Source organism: Leguminivora glycinivorella, chromosome 3, assembly GCF_023078275.1.
Source record: "Leguminivora glycinivorella isolate SPB_JAAS2020 chromosome 3, LegGlyc_1.1, whole genome shotgun sequence".
In the NCBI taxonomy this organism is placed as follows: domain Eukaryota; kingdom Metazoa; phylum Arthropoda; class Insecta; order Lepidoptera; family Tortricidae; genus Leguminivora; species Leguminivora glycinivorella.
In genome coordinates, this window is record NC_062973.1 from 128388 (window position 1) to 150504 (window position 22117).

Here is a 22117-nt window from a genome sequence, read left to right on the forward strand (position 1 = left end):
TTCTAAAAGAAATTATTAACGAAGAAATTGTGCCGACAATTTTCAATGACAATCAGTCAGCACAGAAATTGTGTAGGAACTCTTTACATCATGCTAGGAGTAAGCATATAGATATTCGCCACCACTTTATTTGGCAACTTGTGAATAGTAATACGATTACTATTGAGTATCTTAATACAAATGATATGTTGGCAGATATACTGACAAAGGCGTTGTGTAAAGTTAAACACTATAAGTTTGTGAGACAGCTCATGTTACTTTCATGTAAGTAAATGCGTTAAAACTCTGTATTTATTTGATAGTTAAGAATGTGTTCTTAATGTAATTACCATCATGGTTATTTCAGTTACTTGTTAGTTTGCTTATACATGATAGTGATTACATGATATTTAAATGATTGCATATCAATATAATTACAATTCATAATGTGAATAACTGAACTTGGTTGATGCATTGTAGCGAAAGTTCAGTGCATATGTTTTTGTTAATTGATTTATTGTTACTGTGAAGTGTAGGTCACTTCTTTAGTTATGAATTTGTTTGTGTGTTGAAACAAGACTGTTTTTGGTTTAAGGGCCAGTGTTGGAAAAATCAGCATGCTTTGTAAACCAAAGAAAATGTTAGGTAACCACATAAACGCACTTAGAACATAGGTAATTTAAATGTTTGAATAAAAAGTCAGATGAATGTTCTGGTGCGTTGGGAATTCATTCTTGTTTCGATCCTACTACTATTAACATCCTAAATTGTATCAGTGTCTTCCGTTCTCCGTTCATATAATAAACCATCTTCATAACCAAGTCATCGTTTCCTTCCATCAGGCCTACAGGAATCTCTCTGGGATGCACCACAGAGCGCTCTTATACAACGTTTCTGCATCTTAAAAACTTTTAGCCAGTCCGTAGAATTTCCCCAGAATATTATACCGTATGTGAGGGTAGACTGAACATAACCAAAATACGACATTAGCCCCGCTTTTTCCGATGCATTATTTATCAATCTACGTATCGGGAACACAAACTTGGATAATTTCGTGCATAATTCGTCAATGTGAAATTGCCAATTACAATTGCTGTCGAGTATAAGACCCAAAAACTTTGTTGTCTCTGACTCCGTGATTGAGTCTGCTTTATGCGATATGTTGATTACCAATCCTGGTCTACGACTTGTATGAAATTGGACAAAGTGAGTTTTAGTTAGATTAATGCTTAATGAATTGTCGGTCATCCAAGTAATAATGTCATCGAGAGTATTATTAACTTCTCGTTCATATTCTTTTGTTGTGCCTGTACACCTTATCAAAGCACTACTATCGTCTGCAAATAATACTACTTGATTGTTCGTCTGTTGTGGGAGATCGTTTATATAAAACAGGAATAAGAGGGGGCCAAGAATACTTCCCTGAGGCACGCCTCTTGGATTAGGTCTGTACGAAGATCTTCTAGTCTCAATAGTATTACTTTTGGAACAATAATAATTAATTTCAGTACATTGGAATCTGTTTGAGAGATAACTTTTAATCCATTCGAGAGCTAGCCCCCGAATACCGTAATGATCTAGTTTATTAAGCAAATTTTCGTGATTAACACAGTTGAATGCTTTAGACATATCGGTGAATACAGATACCGGCGCTAGTGCGGCACGTGCAGTCGTGCGGCCCCGCTGCACCTGCACCGGCACTAGTGCGGCACGTGCAGTCGTGCGCCCCCGCTGCACCTGCACCGGCGCTAGTGCGGCACGTGCAGTCGTGCGGCCCCGCTTCACCTGCACGGGCGCTAGTGCGGCACGTGCAGTCGTGCGCCCCCGCTGCACCTGCACCGGCGCTAGTGCGGCACGTGCAGTCGTGCGCCCCCGCTGCACCTGCACCGGCGCTAGTGCGGCACGTGCAGTCGTGCGCCCCCGCTGCACCTGCACCGGCGCTAGTGCGGCACGTGCAGTCGTGCGCCCCCGCTGCACCTGCACCGGCACTAGTGCGGCACGTGCAGTCGTGCGCCCCCGCTGCACCTGCACCGGCGCTAGTGCGGCACGTGCAGTCGTGCGCCCCCGCTGCACCTGCACCGGCGCTAGTGCGGCACGTGCAGTCGTGCGCCCCCGCTGCACCTGCACCGGCGCTAGTGCGGCACGTGCAGTCGTGCGCCCCCGCTGCACCTGCACCGGCACTAGTGCGGCACGTGCAGTCGTGCGCCCCCGCTGCACCTGCACCGGCGCTAGTGCGGCACGTGCAGTCGTGCGCCCCCGCTGCACCTGCACCGGCGCTAGTGCGGCACGTGCAGTCGTGCGGCCCCGCTTCACCTGCACGGGCGCTAGTGCGGCACGTGCAGTCGTGCGCCCCCGCTGCACCTCTGTCTGTGCGGGCTGCGGGCTCTCAACTACCCTGTGACGAGTCACTGACTCCCAGTTCCGCATACCACAGGGCTGCCAGCTGCTACAATCACACGCTTAGCTCAAATCTTTTGTAACAGATTGAAATACTAAGAGTTTTGAATGATTCACGGTTATTTTCATTAGACTTATATTGACCGGGATATAGACCGTGATTACCTTTTTGATTTTTGTCGAGCTCCCGATATTTCGACGCAGTTTGAAATACTGTTCTGAAATTTGATAATAATAAATCCGTTTATTACAGACAACATAAGGTCCAAACAGTACAATAAAAATAAATAAATCAACGTTCAAAAATACATAATTTAACAGCAATTTCAAAAATTAAAATTATATTCGCGACAATACTCTCCTGTTTCTATCATATAGGATTCGTCCCCCTAAAGTGTCTCCCAAGATTCTTCTTCAGCGCAGTTTTGGTCGGATGAATGTTGAAAGGCTACGTGAAGATGCAGATTCAGTTAATTGGGATTCGATATTCGCGGCGGATACCGTAGATAATAAAGTGTCTCTTTTTAACTCTCTTCTTACTCACATCTACGATATACACGCGCCGATACGCCCGATTAAAATCAAACATGTTCCCGCTCCTTGGCTGACTGAAGATATTAAGTCACTCATAGTCAAGAAAAATCTGGCCAAAGCGAAATACAAAGGAAACCCGTCTGATAAAAACAAATGCAGGTATCATACATTGCGTAACAGGTGCAGTACTGTGTGCCGCGATGCCCAGAGGCGCCACATACACAGGGCTGTTGAGAATGGTGATCCTGCTAAAGTTTGGAGATTTCTTAGATCGATAGGAGTTGGCAAATCTGCACAAGATTCCAACAGCACCAATATTGATGTTGATCGCTTGAATCAGCACTTTTCTAATTCTACTACTTTTTCTGGACCAGCTAAATCAAACACTCTCAATTTTCTTTCTAACATTTCACTTCCAGATTATCCTTCTTTCTCTTTAACTCAATTCACAGAAAGCGATGTTAAAAAGAATATTCTAACTATTTCCTCCAATGCAGTTGGGGTTGACAACGTTAGCCGTAACATGATTCTTCCTCTTCTTGATCTCCTTTTACCTATTATAACTCACATCTTAAACTTCTCAATTCTTCATAATGTTTTCCCTGCACTATGGAAGGACGCTGATATCATTCCCCTTCCTAAGAAGTCTAATCCTTCCTCTTTCTGTGACTATCGCCCTATTTCTATCCTCCCTTTCCTTTCAAAAGTCCTTGAGCGCCTTGTACATCAACAATTAACGTCTTTCTTGAACAGGCACGAGCTCTTGAATCCTTTTCAGTCCGGTTTTCGTAAGGGTCATGGTACGGCTACCGCTCTGGTAAAAATTACGGACGATATCCGAGCCGGAATGGATAGCAGGAAAGTCACCGTGTTGACACTGTTAGACTTTAGCAACGCTTTTAACACGGTAGATTTTGACGTGCTGCTCGGAATGCTGCGATCCTTTAATATATCTCCCGGGGTTATTGATTGGTGTTGTTTGTAATAAGGTTGATTTTCGTATGTAGGGGTTTTTTGAAGATATAAGACGTGTGAACTGTTTGAAGATTTATTTGCGACTGGACTATGACACATACATGCATACATTGACAGGCGCACTCACACATACTTAAAACTCATCCAACATACCGCCCACCAAAAGGGCATCGCCCTTTTTTAACATTACATAGGTATAGATACAACTCATCTACAAAATTGTACATAGTATTTAACTATAACAAATTGTACGATTACCTACAATTACAGAAATGCATGCAATTGCATTGACAAACTATAACACTATGTATAGTAACGAAAAGCAAGTATGAGAGAGTATTAGGTACACAAATAGGTAGGTAGGTATAGGCATGTAAGGTAAAGTTGAGTTACTATAAGTTATACAATTACATAAGTACTTTAGTTACATAGACGCATTAAAAGAAAAGTGAAATTTAGTTGCATGCAAAATTAATTTAAATTGGAGTATTAAGAAATTTAAGATTCAAGTGCATAATCTTAATAAAACATATAAAATATCCATTTAAGATTCTGTATCAACGGACATAAGACACAATTTAGTAATTGTTCTTTCTTTTTATAACCGCCACTTTTAATTTAACACTGTTTACACTGGTTATGTTATCCGCGCCCTCGGCCCTTGGACATCAAAATATGAAACGGTCCGGCAATGTCAACACCGCTGTTCAGAAATGGTTTAGCCGGTGTTACTCCTTGTTTAGGCAAATCTCTCATCAGCTGATCGCTAGTAGTGGCGTTATGTCTTGCACATTTAAGACATTTTCTGAGGTAAGTTGTGAGTAAACTTTTCACTCTTAGTACCAGTAGGTACTTCGACATTATATAAGTCAGTGTCAGCTGATATCGCCCATGTAAGGTTCTTCGGTGAGCACCGTGCTGTAACGTAGCAGATTTTTTGATAGTCGTAATTAAATATTTTGGATAGATTTAATTTTTGAATGAAACACTTCCTTCTCGTTCATTGCATTATCTGTTGCACTTCAAATGCACATATTTATGTTTATCTGTTGTAGGGTTGCCATACAACAAGTATTATTCGAAATTGTAGGTATTTTGGCTGTCATTCCAGGAAAACTTTGTATAGTTTTGATATACTTTAAGTATTGATTTTTGGAAAATATAATATTTTAGAGACATGATAACAAATGTTATCATAGGTTTTTTAAGGCTGTTCTGGAATGATATTTGTTAGGTTTTGTTTACTTCAAGGTCTGATACAGAAACTGGAGTAATTTTCATTTAATGAATTAGAGTATTTTATTGTTTATTCGTTTGCCACCCGGCTTTTGTTTTGGGTCCTTTAAATTCGAGATCATTCAGTGCGCCGTTCTTTCTGTGACGAGATCCTCTTGTATAGTGATCGGACGGCCGTATAAGGGCCTGGAGCCCGGCATGCCACGTGCTGCCGTGGCGTTCCATATTTTGTGTGGTGCGTTCTGTCAGTCTGAGTAAGTAGATTTCTTTGTGAGCTTTTGATATTTCCATGGCGTGAAACGTGGAGAGATTCTTAACCATAAATTGGTTTATTTCCAGCTGGCAGAAACATGCTAAGGGTGGGAGTGCTCCTTGGAGATCCTCGGTCTGCAGTCTGCAGGTCTCCGGTGAGCTCGCTTACATTTTTTTGTTTAGTCTATCACAGTGTGTGAGGGCACTCGACTAATGTGACCAATTTATTTGTTTCATAGGAGTCGGGAAGAAGTAAAGAATTAGAGAATTGCAGAAGTAGATAATTAAACAAGAACCTTTACAATTTCGATGTGCAAGGAAACTTTCTTTGGCGTTACTGGCGCAAGGTGCCTTTGGACCTTGTTTTCGTATGGAAGGGTCAGCCCTGTCCACGTGGCGAGGGGGCGTCAGCACCGGAGTCCGGGGAGCAGCCGGCTCATCCCTGACAAGGTGTGTCTCCTGCCCGTTTCCTGCCGGTAGTGATGTGTAATTCAGGTTTTAATTTCTGTGTAAAGTAATTTCTGATTTCATTTATTTTGAGAATTCTGGTGCATAACTTTAGGTAAATTCATATTTAGTTTTTGTAGAATAAATGGTTGTAAGAAACCTTTTCCTGGACCCTCTTAAAGCGGCCCAGCTTTACCACTGAGCGTAGTTCTTATTTCATATGTGGTGTCAAATTTAGTATTTTGGAAACATTAACTTAAACCTATCTGTAAGGCAAGATTTTGGTATAATAAATATATAAAATGTGATATTGTTTAATTTGTTTCTCCTCTAGCTTTCCTCCAGCAAGTATAGAGACACCATTTAGCTTTTGTTTTATTATAAATTTTGTGCTAACGTGGGTGTATTTACTTTGAACTAGCCGGAGCTTTCCATTCCATTTAATTTACCCCCCACCAAATACACCTCCGTTACACTGGCGCCCTGGGAATTTTGATTTTTTAGTAATGACTTGCTGAAGGATAAGATATGTTGCGAACGCAACCTTTTATTTGTATACTTATCGCTCGGCTAGTTCCGTAAGATTTATAAAGAGCCAATAGGAGCGCACCACATACGATGTATCGCGGCCAATGAGGCACCTAAAACTTAACCAACGTTTTTAACAGCTTAAATCTTGCAAAATCACTCTTTCATCATCTTCGCTACCTTAAACACCACTTCCATACTTAACCGTTTAGTCAAATCACCCTTGTAAACCAGCACCTATTTGGAATATAATATTGTCTACTTATATTGAAGTTTTTATAAGTCGTCGGCTCCTGATCCTGCACGGCGGCTACATATGGTCCTTCGAAGCCTTTAAGACAAGGGCTGGTTTGACCATCTACGGGTTCATCGTGGAAGTGGCCTTTCATCATACTTCGCAACGCAGCCATCACCGTTGTCTTCAGTTTCTTCGGCATAGGAAGAACACGCAGCGGGCGTTGCAGTCAAGGGTCCCAGCGTCTACCGGCATAAGGCAGACGTTCGTCGGCATCCACCACATCAAGGACATCAGTTCCAGTACATCGCATCACCTGAATACGTAGGACTAGACAGAGTGAGTTCGTTCCAATATCCTTCATTTCCCTTCTATACCTACTTTTCTTGGAATTTAGAATAGCTCTTTACGTATCAGGCACAAATTACTCATATTTCATACAATCAATTGCTTATTACACTTAAATCATAATTCGTCAAAATAAAATAGCTTAGCTTCACAACATTGCATTCCCTATCATTCTTAATACATATTAAAAAGCCATATCCATAAATTATTATCATCGCCTCAGTAACGTATTTTAGCTAAATCATCATATTCCGCGCGCAGCTGCTTATCTTAATCCGCTTCCTTTGTTCGCATCAGTTGCATTTAAACTCATTTAGTGTTCACACCTCTTGTACGCATATTAGGTAAATTTCATTTTTAAAGTTACGTTTAAATCAAAATGGCTGACACATTAAAAGAGTTAGTTAAGAAACGTGGCAGTCTTAAGGCTAAATTAACTCTCTTTAATACTTATATTAACGTGGCTAAATCGTGTGAAAGATTAAGTGAGTTACAAATAACGGAGTTGCAGTATCGTTTAGATAAAATAGAATCGGTATATCCAGAGTTTGACGCTTTGCAGATGGAGATAGAAGCGTTATCTGAGAAGCCCGAGGAGGCGTACGCGGAGCGGGAGCAGTTTGAAAGCCAGTTCTTTGTGTTGGTCTCGACTGCTCGACTTCTTTTGAGTCCGACGGTGCAGGCGAGCGGCGACCGGGCCGGCTCCGGCTGCGGAGCGGCTTCCACGTCATGCTGCGCCGGCGCCGGCCGGCAGGACTTCGTTCGTCTGCCCAAGATCGACCTGCCTCACTTCGATGGGAACTATCAGCATTGGCTCGGATTTAGAGATACGTATATTTCCCTCAATAAACGACATTAGCAAATTTCATTATCTTCGTGCATCTTTAAAAGGCAGTGCCGCCCTTGTTATTCAAAGTCTTGATTTTAGCAGTGATAATTATCATAAAGCATGGCAATTAGTGTCGGAGCGGTTTGATAACCCGCGCCTCTTAATAAATAATCATATTCAGGCCCTGTTTAACCTTGAACCTATGCAACGTGAGTCGAGCTGTTTGTTACGTGGCATGGTGGACGTGACAAACAAAAACTTGCGTGCGCTCAGTACTTTAGGAGAACCTACCGATCATTGGGACACGTTAGTTATTTATATAATGTCTAAGAAGTTAGATGCAGTAACTAAGCGTGAATGGGAAGAGCACAGGAACCTGTTAACAGGTTCGCCGACGTTGCAACAATACGTAGCATTTTTAAATAACAGGGCCGACTTATTAGAGTCTCTTGGCACTGATAACTTTAATAAAGTTAGTGACAATTGTGACAAAACATCGAAACATAAATTGCAGTCTCATAACGAGCCGCAAAAAATACATACTTATCTTACAACTACTAACAAGTCTTATCGCAAACCTATTGTTTGCCCTTATTGTTCACAGGATCATTTCTTATTTACCTGTGAATCTTTTCGCAAATTAGATGTGGATAGCAGAATAAATAAAGTGAACGGTTACGCAGTATGTAAAAACTGTCTTCGGCCGGGACACTTAGAAAAACAATGTGTATTATCTCATTGTAAATACTGTAAACATAAACATAATACTCTTTTACATAAGGACATTGAAAAAGAGCCTTCTAGCACTGACGTTCCGATGCCAGCAGTTCATTTTAGCGGCCACATACAAACTAAACTGTTCAACCCTACTGAGACTTCCGGACTACTGTCCACAGCGTTGGTGCACGTGAGTGACGCGAATGGGGTGCTGCATGAGGCGCGTCTGCTCCTGGACAACGGTGCTTCCCCCAACTTTGTGACGCGTGATCTGTGCGGGCAGCTCGGCCTAGCGACACACTGCGCTGGAGCTACGATCACAGGTATCAATGAGCAGTCTTCACATTGTCCGGAGTCTTGTGATATTACTATTCATTCACTTCATAACAAATATAAGACGACCGTTAGCTGTTACGTTGCGGAGGTAATAAATAAATCACTGCCGCCGAGTCGCATAGATCTTAGAAATATACCTATTCCTGCCGGCATCACATTGGCAGACCCTTCATTTTACGAGCCTTCCGTTATCGATATATTGGTCGGGGCGGAAGTGTTTTGGGACGTCTTAGGTACTGCGCGTATTAAATTAGGTAAACATAAAACTCAACTACGTGAAACATCGTTAGGTTGGATCGTGTGCGGATCCATACCTGCCTATTGTAAAAATACGAACCCATCATATTTTTGTTCGTTCCTCAGGCATGATGAGGAGACAAATCCTACACGTTGCTTGGTGCAAGACTCCGGGCAAAGGTTATTTCATCGATGACCGTGAAGGTTGATCATAGTTACTTTGGTCTGACCCTATGATCCTGCTGGTCTTAAAGGCATATAAAAGCTGAACCCGGCAGATCTGGTGTCACAATCTTAATATACATACATCGTATAATACATATCTTATTCCTAACAAATCATATCTTCATAAATATCATATACCTACTGCCTAATATATTAACATACCTACCTATATTAATACATATTATACATAACTATAAAATAATAAAATCATAATTCATGTCTTACTTTATATACGTACATAAATATACAATCTAGTAAATGAAACCTTTAGAACTCGTAAAATACCTACAAAATTCCCCTAAAGAATCTTATCTTTTTCTTACCTATCTAATATCCTTTAATCTTATTGTGTGTTGTATTTAAACCTAACTGGTCTTTAATAATGCAACATATGTCGTTATTCACCATCCCACCTGTTATTACTTGTAAACATTTAGCAAACATACATTAATGCTTACTATCTATCGTTGGTAGGTAGAAACCCAGCTCGTTACTCACTTCACAAATTGTGCATTGCATTAGGTTCAAGGCTAAACGTCTTTAAATGTCTATGGGAAATATACCTACAAATAAAACACAATTAAAAATTATCGATTTTTACACATGTTATTTTTTGCCGGACCAATGCTTATCGCTCATCGAAGAGTAGGGTAGCAAAACCATTAAATCATATAATTTAACATTTGTTTGTCTTTCAGTCAAGGCATTTGCTCTCCACCACTTCATGAGTCGTCGTGGAAAGCCTCAAACTCTGTGTTGTGTCAACCATACTTCGTTTGTTAGGACATCAAACGAACTCCGTAACCTTTTAATTTTAATTTAACACGTTAGGCTGCAGTCAGATATGGCAGCTACCTATCTCAAAATTAGCCTCATTTTGTACATACCTACTCTTTAACGGATTTTAGAAAACAGTTATCTTAAACACATTTTATACCTACACTCAATGTACCTTTTAGAATTAAATTGTTGCCTGATTCAGATAGTAGCTATTTCGAATTCTAGGCCCCTTACACCCTTACCTTCTGATTCATTTGATCTTACCTAATGGATACCTATCACCTCTCATTTCCTTATTGAACGTTCTCTTCTGTCAGTCTTACAAAAAGTCGGACTGAAGAAAACATCTCAAGGCTTAAAAGTTTCCAGGGAGTACTGGAACCGCCTTTCTAATGAGTATGTTACTCTCCTCCAGCAGAAGACGCAATGGCACACCGCCCACTTTCGCCTCTCCTGTGACTGCTGGGACGCGTCACGAAGCTGCACCTGGGCGTGGACATCGTCACCAGAGTCGCCGACATCCGTCCGAAGAAAGAAGACATCCGTATTCTACTCTATTACGTCGCTTGTCGTTTTACTTCCTTGCTTGTTAATTTTCAACTTTAATTTCCATTTTTTCCTTGTTTATCTTGAGTCTCTCACTCAAAGCCCGGGAGTATGTTGCGAACGCAACCTTTTATTTGTATACTTATCGTTCGGCTAATTCCGTAAGATTTATAAAGAGCCAATAGGAGCGCACCACATACGATGTATCGCGGCCAATGAGGCACCTAAAACTTAACCAACGCTTTTAACAGCTTAAATCTTGCAAATCACTCTTTCATCATCTTCGCTACCTTAAACACCACTTCCATACTTAACCGTTTAGTCAAATCACCCTTGTAAACCAGCACCTATTTGAAATATAATATAGTCTACTTATATTGAAGTTTTTATAAGTCGTCGGCTCCTGATCCTGCACGGCGGCTACAGTATATTTTATTAGAGAACACAGCACTTAATTTCACAGCTTATTAGTTAATAAAGTTTATAGTAAATCACTGTTCTTCATAGGTTGTGATGTGGTGAAAGCGACACCACTATTTTGTTTTTCAGAATTCTTCGGGATAGCTGGCAGCAGTGTCCGGCAAGCTTCTTTTATGATGTCATTTAAATTTAGAAATGAAGATATTCTTCTCCAGCGTGTTTGCGCTGTTAGTTCCGATGACAGTTTACAGGATAAATTTTCAATTTTACACACTTCCTGTGATCCGGTGTCCAGTAGTGGGCATGGCTGGATCCTTTTGTTGGTTTTGTTTCGTGGTTTATGTATCCAAATTCAGCATTTAGTAGAAATCTGTAACAATTTCATTTTAATTTAGAAGTATGCAATACAGGTTAGTTTGGTTATGTAGGAACAGTATAGCTATGTCAGCTCATATTCAAGTACGTGCGCACCGCGATATGAGCTGACTAGCCAAAAGCAATATCCTTTCAATGTGAGAACGAGACGCCAGTCTCACTCCGACCATTGTAACGTTAACTGGTTATTTTAATATACGGAGTTAATTATAAAGTGCTTATTATTCCACACCAATATATCACCTCTTATAATATAGAAGTGCGGACAAATAACTTCTAAAGTGGTGACCTCCCGACGTGAATCAGTGGACGATCAGTGAATAATAAAAACAGTTAAAGTGATTAAAAATGAGTCCGGATCCCAATAAATTAACTTCGGGCAGTGAGACTCAACCGGGCGCGGACAATGTACCAGCAGCAGAAACGACCGATGTGGTAGCCATTTCAGTGTCGAGCCGGATACCAGATTTCTGGGTGGACCAGCCCAGAGTTTGGTTCATCCGGACGGAAGCAGTATTAACACCACAGCGGATAGGGGACGACGCCAAATTCGACATGGTGGTGTCAAAGCTACCAAAGGATGTAATACTGCGGCTGGCAGATTTTCTAACTAACCCGCCCGCCACCAACCGATATCAGGAGCTTAAGGCGAAGCTCTTGAAGATGTTGGAAGATTCCAAAAACAGGCAAGTAGAGAAGGTCCTCGGGGAAATGGACCTGGGCGATCAAAAACCATCCCAGCTATTGGCCAAGATGCGCAACCTGGCTAAGGACAGCTTCCCCGATGCCACACTGAGAATAATGTGGCAGAATCACCTACCTACGGCAGTGCGCGCAGTTTTGGTAGCATCCAGGGAGAGCGATCTTGACACACTGGCCAACATCGCCGATGACGTATCGGAAGCCACTAGAATCCCTAACGTGGCAGCAGCGGCAGTACCACAGAGTCAGGCGCACAGAGCCGCAGCGAACACCTCAGGAACCGCAGATACAGCAGTGATACTCGCTGAGATTGCCAAGTTAAGCGTCAGAATGATGGACTTGGAACGGGCAAGGCCAAGAGGTCGCAGTTACGGAAGGAGAGGACGCGGAGGTCGTTCAGCGTCCAGACCAAGGAGTACGTCACGCCACCGGAACCAAGCCGAGAGGAGACCAGATTGGCTTTGTTACTACCATTTCCGATTCGGTCCTGCCGCCACCAAATGTCGCCAACCCTGCGCATGGGTACTCAACCAACAGGAAAACTAGCGGAGATAGTACAGAGTGCGACTAGGACGGAGATCTGTACTATCAAACCAAGCCGTCGTTTATGCGTAACAGACTTAAACACTGGACTGCATTTTTTAGTGGACACAGGTGCTGACATTTCCTTATTACCAGTGCAGAACAAACAACGTGCGGGTGAGTGCTCTGATCTAAAACTGTTTGCAGCAAATGGCTCAGAAATCAAAACATACGGTGTTAAAGTTTTAACGTTAGATTTAAGGTTACGTAGACCGTACAAATGGGAATTTGTTATAGCCGACGTTAAACAGCCAATACTGGGAGCCGATTTTTTGAGTCATCACAAGTTAGTAGTAAATTTAACTGATCGCAAATTGCATGATCTGGTGACTTTTCTTAATATAACCGCACCGACCGTACGTAGCAACCAACCAACTATTAATACTGTCAATGGTAACCACCCGTATCATGATTTGTTATTGCAGTTTCCTAGCATAACAAAGCCACCGACATACAAGGAAACACCCACACACAATGTGGTACACCATATCGAAACGACGGGTGCACCAACATTCGCGCGGGCTAGACCATTACCACCTGACAGGTATAAAAAAGTTAAGGAGGAATTTCGTCGTATGCAGGAATTAGGCATTTGTAGGCCTAGCAAAAGTCAATGGGCCAGTCCTTTAACGGTTGTAACAAAAAAGAACGGCGAAATTCGCCCTTGCGGTGATTATCGTGCCTTAAATGCACAAACTAAGCCTGATAGATACCCAATACCGAGATTACATGATTTTACGTTCATATTGGCAGGTAAAAAGATATTTTCCAAGTTAGACATAAATAGGGCGTATCATTGCATTCCAGTAGCTAAACAGGATGTTGAAAAAACCGCCATAATTACCCCTTTTGGGTTATTTGAATTTCCAGTAATGTCATTCGGGCTTCGGTGTGCTGCTCAAACGTTTCAGCGTTTTATGAACAGTTCAGTTCTGGAAGGTCTCGACTTCTTGTTCAATTACTTAGATGATGTTCTTATCGCGAGCGATAATGAGGCGCAGCATAGGGACCATCTTAGACTGGTTTTCGAGCGTTTCGACAAGTACGGCATAACGATCAATTTAGCCAAGTGTAGCTTTGGACAATCGAAGCTGGAGTTCCTAGGACATGAGGTAACTACCACGGGCATTAGGCCGTTAGAGGAGAAAGTGCAAGCCATAGTCGACTACCCAAAACCACAGAACGTAGAACAATTACGTAGATTTTTAGGAATGCTAAACTTTTATCGCTCTCACGTCCCTGGAGCAGCGAACATGCAGGCTAAACTCGACCGATATTTAGTTAACGCGAAAAAGCGAGACAAGACCCCTATAATTTGGACGAGCGAGACCGAAGAGGCGTTCGAGCAATGTAAAATGGGCCTTAAAAAAGCCGTTACGTTGTCCCACCCTCGGTCCGACGCAGTCTTAGCCTTAATGTCTGACGCGTCAACTACGTCAGTAGGATCAGCTTTGAATCAATTGATTGACGGTAAATGGGAACCCTTAGGTTTCTTTTCAAAAAAATTGACTAAAGCTCAAAAAAGTTATTCTGCATATGATCTCGAACTATCAGCTATTTACATGTCACTGAAACATTTTCGTAAATCATTCGAAGGTAGGCCGCTGATAATTTACACGGACCATAAACCCTTATGTAGAGCATTCGAAAATATAGGCAAGAATAATAACGAAACACCAAGACGAACAAGGCAACTGTTTAGATTAGATTAGATTATATTTATTTCTTGATGAAAATTACATGTTATTTTAACTTAAAAATAGCACCAATTCACAAAAAGATCGTCACAACATAATAATAAGAAAATAATTGATACAAACAATAATAATCATCAAATTAAAAAGTAAACCAATAATAATATGTCATAATAAAGCAATTAAATTAAAAATAAAATTACATTAGTAATGTCCAAAAAACAAATGTTTGTATATAGTACTAGGGCTTTCTAGTGAATATAATGTCAAACGTCATAAGTGCTAAAAACAATGTCAAAAATCAAAGATAATAATAATAATATAAAAAAAGCAATTTTATCAATGTCCATTAATATTTGTACATTTCAGTGTACTCTTTAACTGAGTACAGTGGTGTCCGACCAGACTTACGACAGACCAAGGACGCCAGTTTGAAAGTAACTTGTTCCGCGAGCTTATGAAACTGTTAGGCATAGATAGAATTAGGACCACACCGTTCCATCCCCAGAGCAATGCTAAGGTGGAAAGATTCCATCGCACCCTTAAAGCAGCCCTTATGGCTAGAATGGACAACGGCTCTTGGGAAAACGAATTGTCTACTGTGATGCTTGGCCTGCGTGCCGCAGGACGTAGCGATAACGGCGTAAGCGCCGCAGAAATGATGTTCGGACGGGCACTACGGTTGCCCGGAGACTTTTTCAGCACACAGTCAAACGAACCTAGCGATCCTTGTAGTTTAGTTGACAACATTCGCGATACAATAGCTCAATACAAACCGATAACTATTGGTTCTCGCAATAACCGTACTCTATTTGTTCACAAAGAGTTGCAAACTTGTGAATATGTTTTCGTACGAGACGATACCGTGAGGAAATCTTTACAACCACCGTATATGGGACCATTTAAAGTTTTAGAAAGAGACGATAAAGTATTTCTCATCCAATTTCAAAATAGGCAAGCTCGCATTTCAATTGATAGGTTGAAGCCAGCTCACGTTTGGAATGATGACGTCAACGATAGCGTGAACCTACGTAAGGTAAGCGACTCCACTACAACGCAGAGCGAAAGCGAAGCTAACTCGAAACCGCGGACCACTAAAAGTGGTAGGGTTATAAATAAACCTGTAAGGTTTTTAGTCGATGAATAAGAGAACGTGACATTCGGGTCCGCTACTGTGTTGAATTTAGCATCTCCTGGATGGAGCCTGGACCCCGGGAGCAGGAAGTTTTTTCCTGTTTTCCGAAAAGTAGCATCGGTAGTTTATCTCTCGAGAGGGAAGACTACGTTCAAACTCATTACACCGGTATAATCAGCTTCAAGTCGGACTCTGCAACATGATGTTCCGCACCCTAGTTAGGAAATCAGATACTTTAAGTTTTAAGTTGAACTTTACGTCAGTAACGGGACTTATATTACATACGAACGGTCAAAACAGACATTATCCGTCTTATTTATCATAGTAAGGCAATGATGTGATGTTGTTTTATAGCAAAGCATAGCGGTTACAGTACTGGCTGGGTAGCGTTAGTCATGATGTCGTAAGTGTTTACGTTATGTATAACAGCATAAAATGCTGAAGAGATTGTATTGTGAAAGTATGAACTTTGATCACAGAATTATTTTTGTACTAATTTAAATGAATTTTGCAATGTATGTGTTACTAATATATTGTCTTATAAATATGTATTTGTGTCAACTATAAGCAATTGTCGTAAAATATTGGTACTAACAACACACAACGTGTGTCATATATTTATCGTGTAATAAAAGTAAATTTTGAATATAATTAAAATGGGCTATGCACAGAGCAAAGAGGATGGTTCACATAACAGTATTGCAATTGCTGAAGTCCATAGTGTTACTGGACAAGTAGACACGAAATTGAATTATTTTGGAATAATCCTCATAATTATCTCAGTAACATTGGCACTGTTTCTCTTGTATTTCATACAGTCCAAATGCAGACAATGTATAAGAAGTTGGTTACTAAAAGCAGTAGCTAGAGTTCAGCCAACAGCAGTCGTAGTGCACAGGGAACCAGCCCAACCCCAACCGAAACAACAACCTGTGATTTACTAAGTGAAGTGTTATAAATAAAACAAATAATTCAGTGCTATCAAATGATCAAGTGTATTCAGTATATAAATGAACATGTTTGTAAAAAAAAAAAAAAATCAAACATTTTTGTAATAAACTTAGTTCTAATATCTAATTATAGTTGTGTAACGTAATCATATAATACAACCTCCATTGTGTAACATTGTACTCATATCGCACAGCTGCGCGTCACGCTATGTCAGCGAAACGCGCACCTGTCCGATAGCTGAATAGCCACAACATACGAAACATACAGGGTGTAACAAATATCAGATACTATTCAATTGTATGTAATTTTTTATGTAATTTTTTTTTTTTCTTCCCTAAGGGGGAAGTAATGTAGGAACAGTATAGCTATGTCAGCTCATATTCAAGTACGTGCGCACCGCGATATGAGCTGACTAGCCAAAAGCAATATCCTTTCAATGTGAGAACGAGACGCCAGTCTCACTCCGACCATTGTAACGTTAACTGGTTATTTTAATATACGGAGTTAATTATAAAGTGCTTATTATTCCACACCAATATATCACCTCTTATAATATAGAAGTGCGGACAAATAACTTCTAAAGTTATTTTGTTACAACTTGCAACAACATTTAGCGTTTATTTTGTTATGAGAGAGGAGCCATAGCGTAAAGTATGCCTCCTTTGCTCATTTTTTTAGTACTTACCTGAATTTTTTTAGTTTTGTTTCACTTTGTTTCGTGTTGTTGATCAACATAGAAATTGTTGCCTTTTTATTTAGATTTTCGTTGAATTTCATTTCGGTTGCAACAATAAATGTTTCCTTGCATATTTTAAAGTATTTTAGTCTATTTTCGGAACGAAGTGCTACGATATTTAATTTTTTTTGCTCATTTAGCACCGTAGCACGGTAGTTTTTCAAACTTATTTTGGTTGACGTTGACACTTGACAGACAAGTTTTTTTAGGGTGCGTTCGGAAACGCGCATATATTTTGGTTGCGACTCAGATTGTGCAACAAATTGTAACAATTTTATTGGTAATTGTACAATTCTTTTCGGTTTTTTTAGTATTGTAATTACTTAAATTCAATACAGTAATAAGGTTTTTTTGGCACTCAACCCTGGGTATTTCAAAACATTTTTTGAATTATTTTTGTAACTTAAACTCGTTTAAGAAAAATATTCGTTCGGTTTTAGTTTTGGTTGGCAATTTTAAATTGTTTCTTTTTTGGTTATTTCGGTTTTTGTTATGGCATGTTTTGGTTGTGAACATAAGTTTTTGGTAGGTTTTTTTAATGAGGTTAAGCCCTCCCCTACTCAATTACGTTTCGTTTCGCGGTTGTTCGTGAAGAGTGTTGGATATTAATGGTAAAATATCCAATCACGACTCATGTTCGGAAAGTGGTGGACAGAATGTGACTGCTTCCACTACGATTTTTTTTGGTATGAGAGAGGCATGGAAGGTATGAATGCGTGAGGTATGGTAAACACGGAAGATATGATGTATGGATACTTTATATGCGTGATGTATGTTAGGGGCGACACAACCTGGCTCACTTTTAGGTTTGAGCGGTCCTTAACATGGCCAAATTGGGTGTTCTGTAGTAGGTGGGTATCGGGTGCTTACCACATCCGAGCACGGTTTTGTGCATTTTTGCGTTTTGTGGCTACGCAGTTTGGTCGGTTTGGTGTGGAGAGCCAGCAGTTACCCATTTTCAGTTGCTGTTTTTTTGTTTCGGGCTCTCATTTTTTTGGGCCATATCGACCGCGGTACACCGATTTGGTGGTACCTTTTTGTGATTATCGTGCTGGCGGGTCCAACGGCCATTTTTCGGCGTTGGAACGACACACGGAGTTTGTTGCCACGTCTTTACCCGACTTCGTAGGAAGAAGGGTAATGTTTTATTTAGCCTACTACAGACATGCAATTGTTTTGTGTTTTTTTTTTGAGTTTAGCTACAGCCAATTGGTTGTATTGGTTTTGATTTATTTTTTTGCCAGGGTTAGGTGAGAACCACACCTGCGAGGGGTTGAGTGCAACTTTGATTTTTTTATAGATTTTGGGGTCTCGTCGTCAACGTATTAGATTTTGGGGTCTCGTCGTCAACGTATTTGGTTTTTTTGGTATTTTGAGGGAGAGTTGGCACAGATTGGTGTGTCCAATTCAACCATACATAGTTTTTTTTGGTTTGGTTTTTTTTTTAGTTTGTTCACCTGAAGGGTTGAGACAAGTAGGTGTCGTCAACCTGTAGGGCTGTAACAATGATTTTGGTTTGGTTTTGGAAGTTATAGTCGGAAGCCTATAACTTTGGTTTCGCCCGGTCTAGCTGAGTTTTTTTCTTGGAATGCTGAACATCGGTCCTGGCGGTTGGTTTTTTGGCTTTCTCAGCACAACAAGCTTTATTGCAAGTTGCACTGAGAAGGCCAACGGTTGGTTTACTGTTTTGGAAATTAGCGGAGGTTTTTTTCTATATGCAGCGCAGTTGGCCGCATAGTTTTTTTCACCCTCCGAGGGTTGACGCGGGTTCGAGATTTTTTTTTAATATTTTTTTTTGTGGTCAAACAGTAGTTTGCTTGTTTTTAAATACCTTTTGGTATAATTTTGTAGATATTGGGGGATTTTTTTTTGAGATTTTACAGTCTCGAACTTGCGTCAGGTTTTTTTGATTCTGATATTTTTTTGGTAGGTTTAGTTTTCTTGCCTTCAGATTTTGTTTTTTTTTATGAAAGTCGCTGAGGACAGCGAGCGGTTCACCTACGTTGAACCTTAAATCGGGAAGGGGGGTATTGTAACGTAGCAGATTTTTTGATAGTCGTAATTAAATATTTTGGATAGATTTAATTTTTGAATGAAACACTTCCTTCTCGTTCATTGCATTATCTGTTGCACTTCAAATGCACATATTTATGTTTATCTGTTGTAGGGTTGCCATACAACAAGTATTATTCGAAATTGTAGGTATTTTGGCTGTCATTCCAGGAAAACTTTGTATAGTTTTGATATACTTTAAGTATTGATTTTTGGAAAATATAATATTTTAGAGACATGATAACAAATGTTATCATAGGTTTTTTAAGGCTGTTCTGGAATGATATTTGTTAGGTTTTGTTTACTTCAAGGTCTGATACAGAAACTGGAGTAATTTTCATTTAATGAATTAGAGTATTTTATTGTTTATTCGTTTGCCACCCGGCTTTTGTTTTGGGTCCTTTAAATTCGAGATCATTCAGTGCGCCGTTCTTTCTGTGACGAGATCCTCTTGTATAGTGATCGGACGGCCGTATAAGGGCCTGGAGCCCGGCATGCCACGTGCTGCCGTGGCGTTCCATATTTTGTGTGGTGCGTTCTGTCAGTCTGAGTAAGTAGATTTCTTTGTGAGCTTTTGATATTTCCATGGCGTGAAACGTGGAGAGATTCTTAACCATAAATTGGTTTATTTCCAGCTGGCAGAAACATGCTAAGGGTGGGAGTGCTCCTTGGAGATCCTCGGTCTGCAGTCTGCAGGTCTCCGGTGAGCTCGCTTACATTTTTTTGTTTAGTCTATCACAGTGTGTGAGGGCACTCGACTAATGTGACCAATTTATTTGTTTCATAGGAGTCGGGAAGAAGTAAAGAATTAGAGAATTGCAGAAGTAGATAATTAAACAAGAACCTTTACAATTTCGATGTGCAAGGAAACTTTCTTTGGCGTTACTGGCGCAAGGTGCCTTTGGACCTTGTTTTCGTATGGAAGGGTCAGCCCTGTCCACGTGGCGAGGGGGCGTCAGCACCGGAGTCCGGGGAGCAGCCGGCTCATCCCTGACAAGGTGTGTCTCCTGCCCGTTTCCTGCCGGTAGTGATGTGTAATTCAGGTTTTAATTTCTGTGTAAAGTAATTTCTGATTTCATTTATTTTGAGAATTCTGGTGCATAACTTTAGGTAAATTCATATTTAGTTTTTGTAGAATAAATGGTTGTAAGAAACCTTTTCCTGGACCCTCTTAAAGCGGCCCAGCTTTACCACTGAGCGTAGTTCTTATTTCATATGTGGTGTCAAATTTAGTATTTTGGAAACATTAACTTAAACCTACCTGTAAGGCAAGATTTTGGTATAATAAATATATAAAATGTGATATTGTTTAATTTGTTTCTCCTCTAGCTTTCCTCCAGCAAGTATAGAGACACCATTTAGCTTTTGTTTTATTATAAATTTTGTGCTAACGTGGGTGTATTTACTTTGAACTAGCCGGAGCTTTCCATTCCATTTAATTTACCCCCCACCAAATACACCTCCGTTACACTGGCGCCCTGGGAATTTTGATTTTTTAGTAATGACTTGCTGAAGGATAAGCCTAGATTTTGTTATGCACCAGAAATTACTTTAATTTTTTTTGTCTCACCTTTTGTGAAACTTTTAGTAACTATTTTGAAGTTAAATGTTTGTTGCATTGTATTTTTTGGTATTAGCATACATTTTGTGTTTTTATTTTATGTTCATTTGACATATAATTTTTAGAAAAAGAGTTACATTTTGTGTGATACATTTTGAGGTTAACAAATTTTGCTGACTTAACTAATATCAAAGCACATGTTTGTTTTGAATAATTTCAATTGGATACTATTTTGGACTTATTTAGTCTGGTTTTTCGTATGCTTTAGCATTTTAGTATTTCTTTTTGGAAAAATAGTGTGTAGTCAACATTTCAATTAGAAAATAGTTTATGAAATTGATATTTGTTTGAATTTTGTTCGGTAACTTTTTAGTTTTATAATTTTGACCAACTGCTTATTGGAACTGCAATTTTAGTAATGATTTTTTTTTTAGTATTTGTTACTTTTGACTATTTTACACTGCAATGAAATTGTTTTGATGGATTAAGCTAGTAAACATGATAGTTTATTACGGATTAAGTTTTATTAAGGAAAACAACTGTATTTGTTAGTATACTTTTAAATTTTTCACTTTCAAACACCAGAATTTTCAACACAGTATATTTTATTAGAGAACACAGCACTTAATTTCACAGCTAATTAGTTAATAAAGTTTATAGTAAATCACTGTTCTTCATAGGTTGTGATGTGGTGAAAGCGACACCACTATTTTGTTTTTCAGAATTCTTCGGGATAGCTGGCAGCAGTGTCCGGCAAGCTTCTTTTATGATGTCATTTAAATTTAGAAATGAAGATATTCTTCTCCAGCGTGTTTGCGCTGTTAGTTCCGATGACAGTTTACAGGATAAATTTTCAATTTTACACACTTCCTGTGATCCGGTGTCCAGTAGTGGGCATGGCTGGATCCTTTTGTTGGTTTTGTTTCGTGGTTTATGTATCCAAATTCAGCATTTAGTAGAAATCTGTAACAATTTCATTTTAATTTAGAAGTATGCAATACAGGTTAGTTTGGTTATGTAGGAACAGTATAGCTATGTCAGCTCATATTCAAGTACGTGCGCACCGCGATATGAGCTGACTAGCCAAAAGCAATATCCTTTCAATGTGAGAACGAGACGCCAGTCTCACTCCGACCATTGTAACGTTAACTGGTTATTTTAATATACGGAGTTAATTATAAAGTGCTTATTATTCCACACCAATATATCACCTCTTATAATATAGAAGTGCGGACAAATAACTTCTAAAGTGGTGACCTCCCGACGTGAATCAGTGGACGATCAGTGAATAATAAAAACAGTTAAAGT

General features: G+C 39.9%; 1 protein-coding gene and 2 long non-coding RNA genes across 5 annotated transcripts; all 3 read left to right on the forward strand.

Moving 5' to 3' along the window:
* The first annotated feature begins 1237 nt into the window (after window positions 1–1237).
* LOC125242759 (predicted GPI-anchored protein 58) lies at window positions 1238–2459 on the forward strand. The gene is made up of 2 exons (XM_048151691.1): window positions 1238–1249; window positions 1623–2459. The coding sequence occupies exons 1-2, from the start codon at window positions 1238–1240 to the stop codon at window positions 2457–2459; spliced, it is 849 nt and encodes a 282-aa protein (XP_048007648.1).
* A 2352-nt stretch (window positions 2460–4811) lies between these two features.
* Window positions 4812–6299, forward strand: LOC125242721. 2 transcript variants are annotated; one of them, XR_007178912.1, is made up of 3 exons: window positions 4812–5375; window positions 5461–5528; window positions 5613–6299. It is a non-coding gene; the product is annotated as an uncharacterized LOC125242721 (long non-coding RNA). The 2 variants fall into 2 exon arrangements; XR_007178911.1 differs by having other exon boundaries at window positions 5461–5625.
* Window positions 6300–18611: 12312 nt separating this feature from the next.
* Window positions 18612–20481, forward strand: LOC125242719. Of its 2 annotated transcripts, XR_007178908.1 has the most exons (3): window positions 18629–19798; window positions 19884–19951; window positions 20036–20481. It is a non-coding gene; the product is annotated as an uncharacterized LOC125242719 (long non-coding RNA). The 2 variants fall into 2 exon arrangements; XR_007178907.1 differs by having other exon boundaries at window positions 18612–19798; window positions 19884–20048.
* Window positions 20482–22117: the final 1636 nt, after the last annotated feature.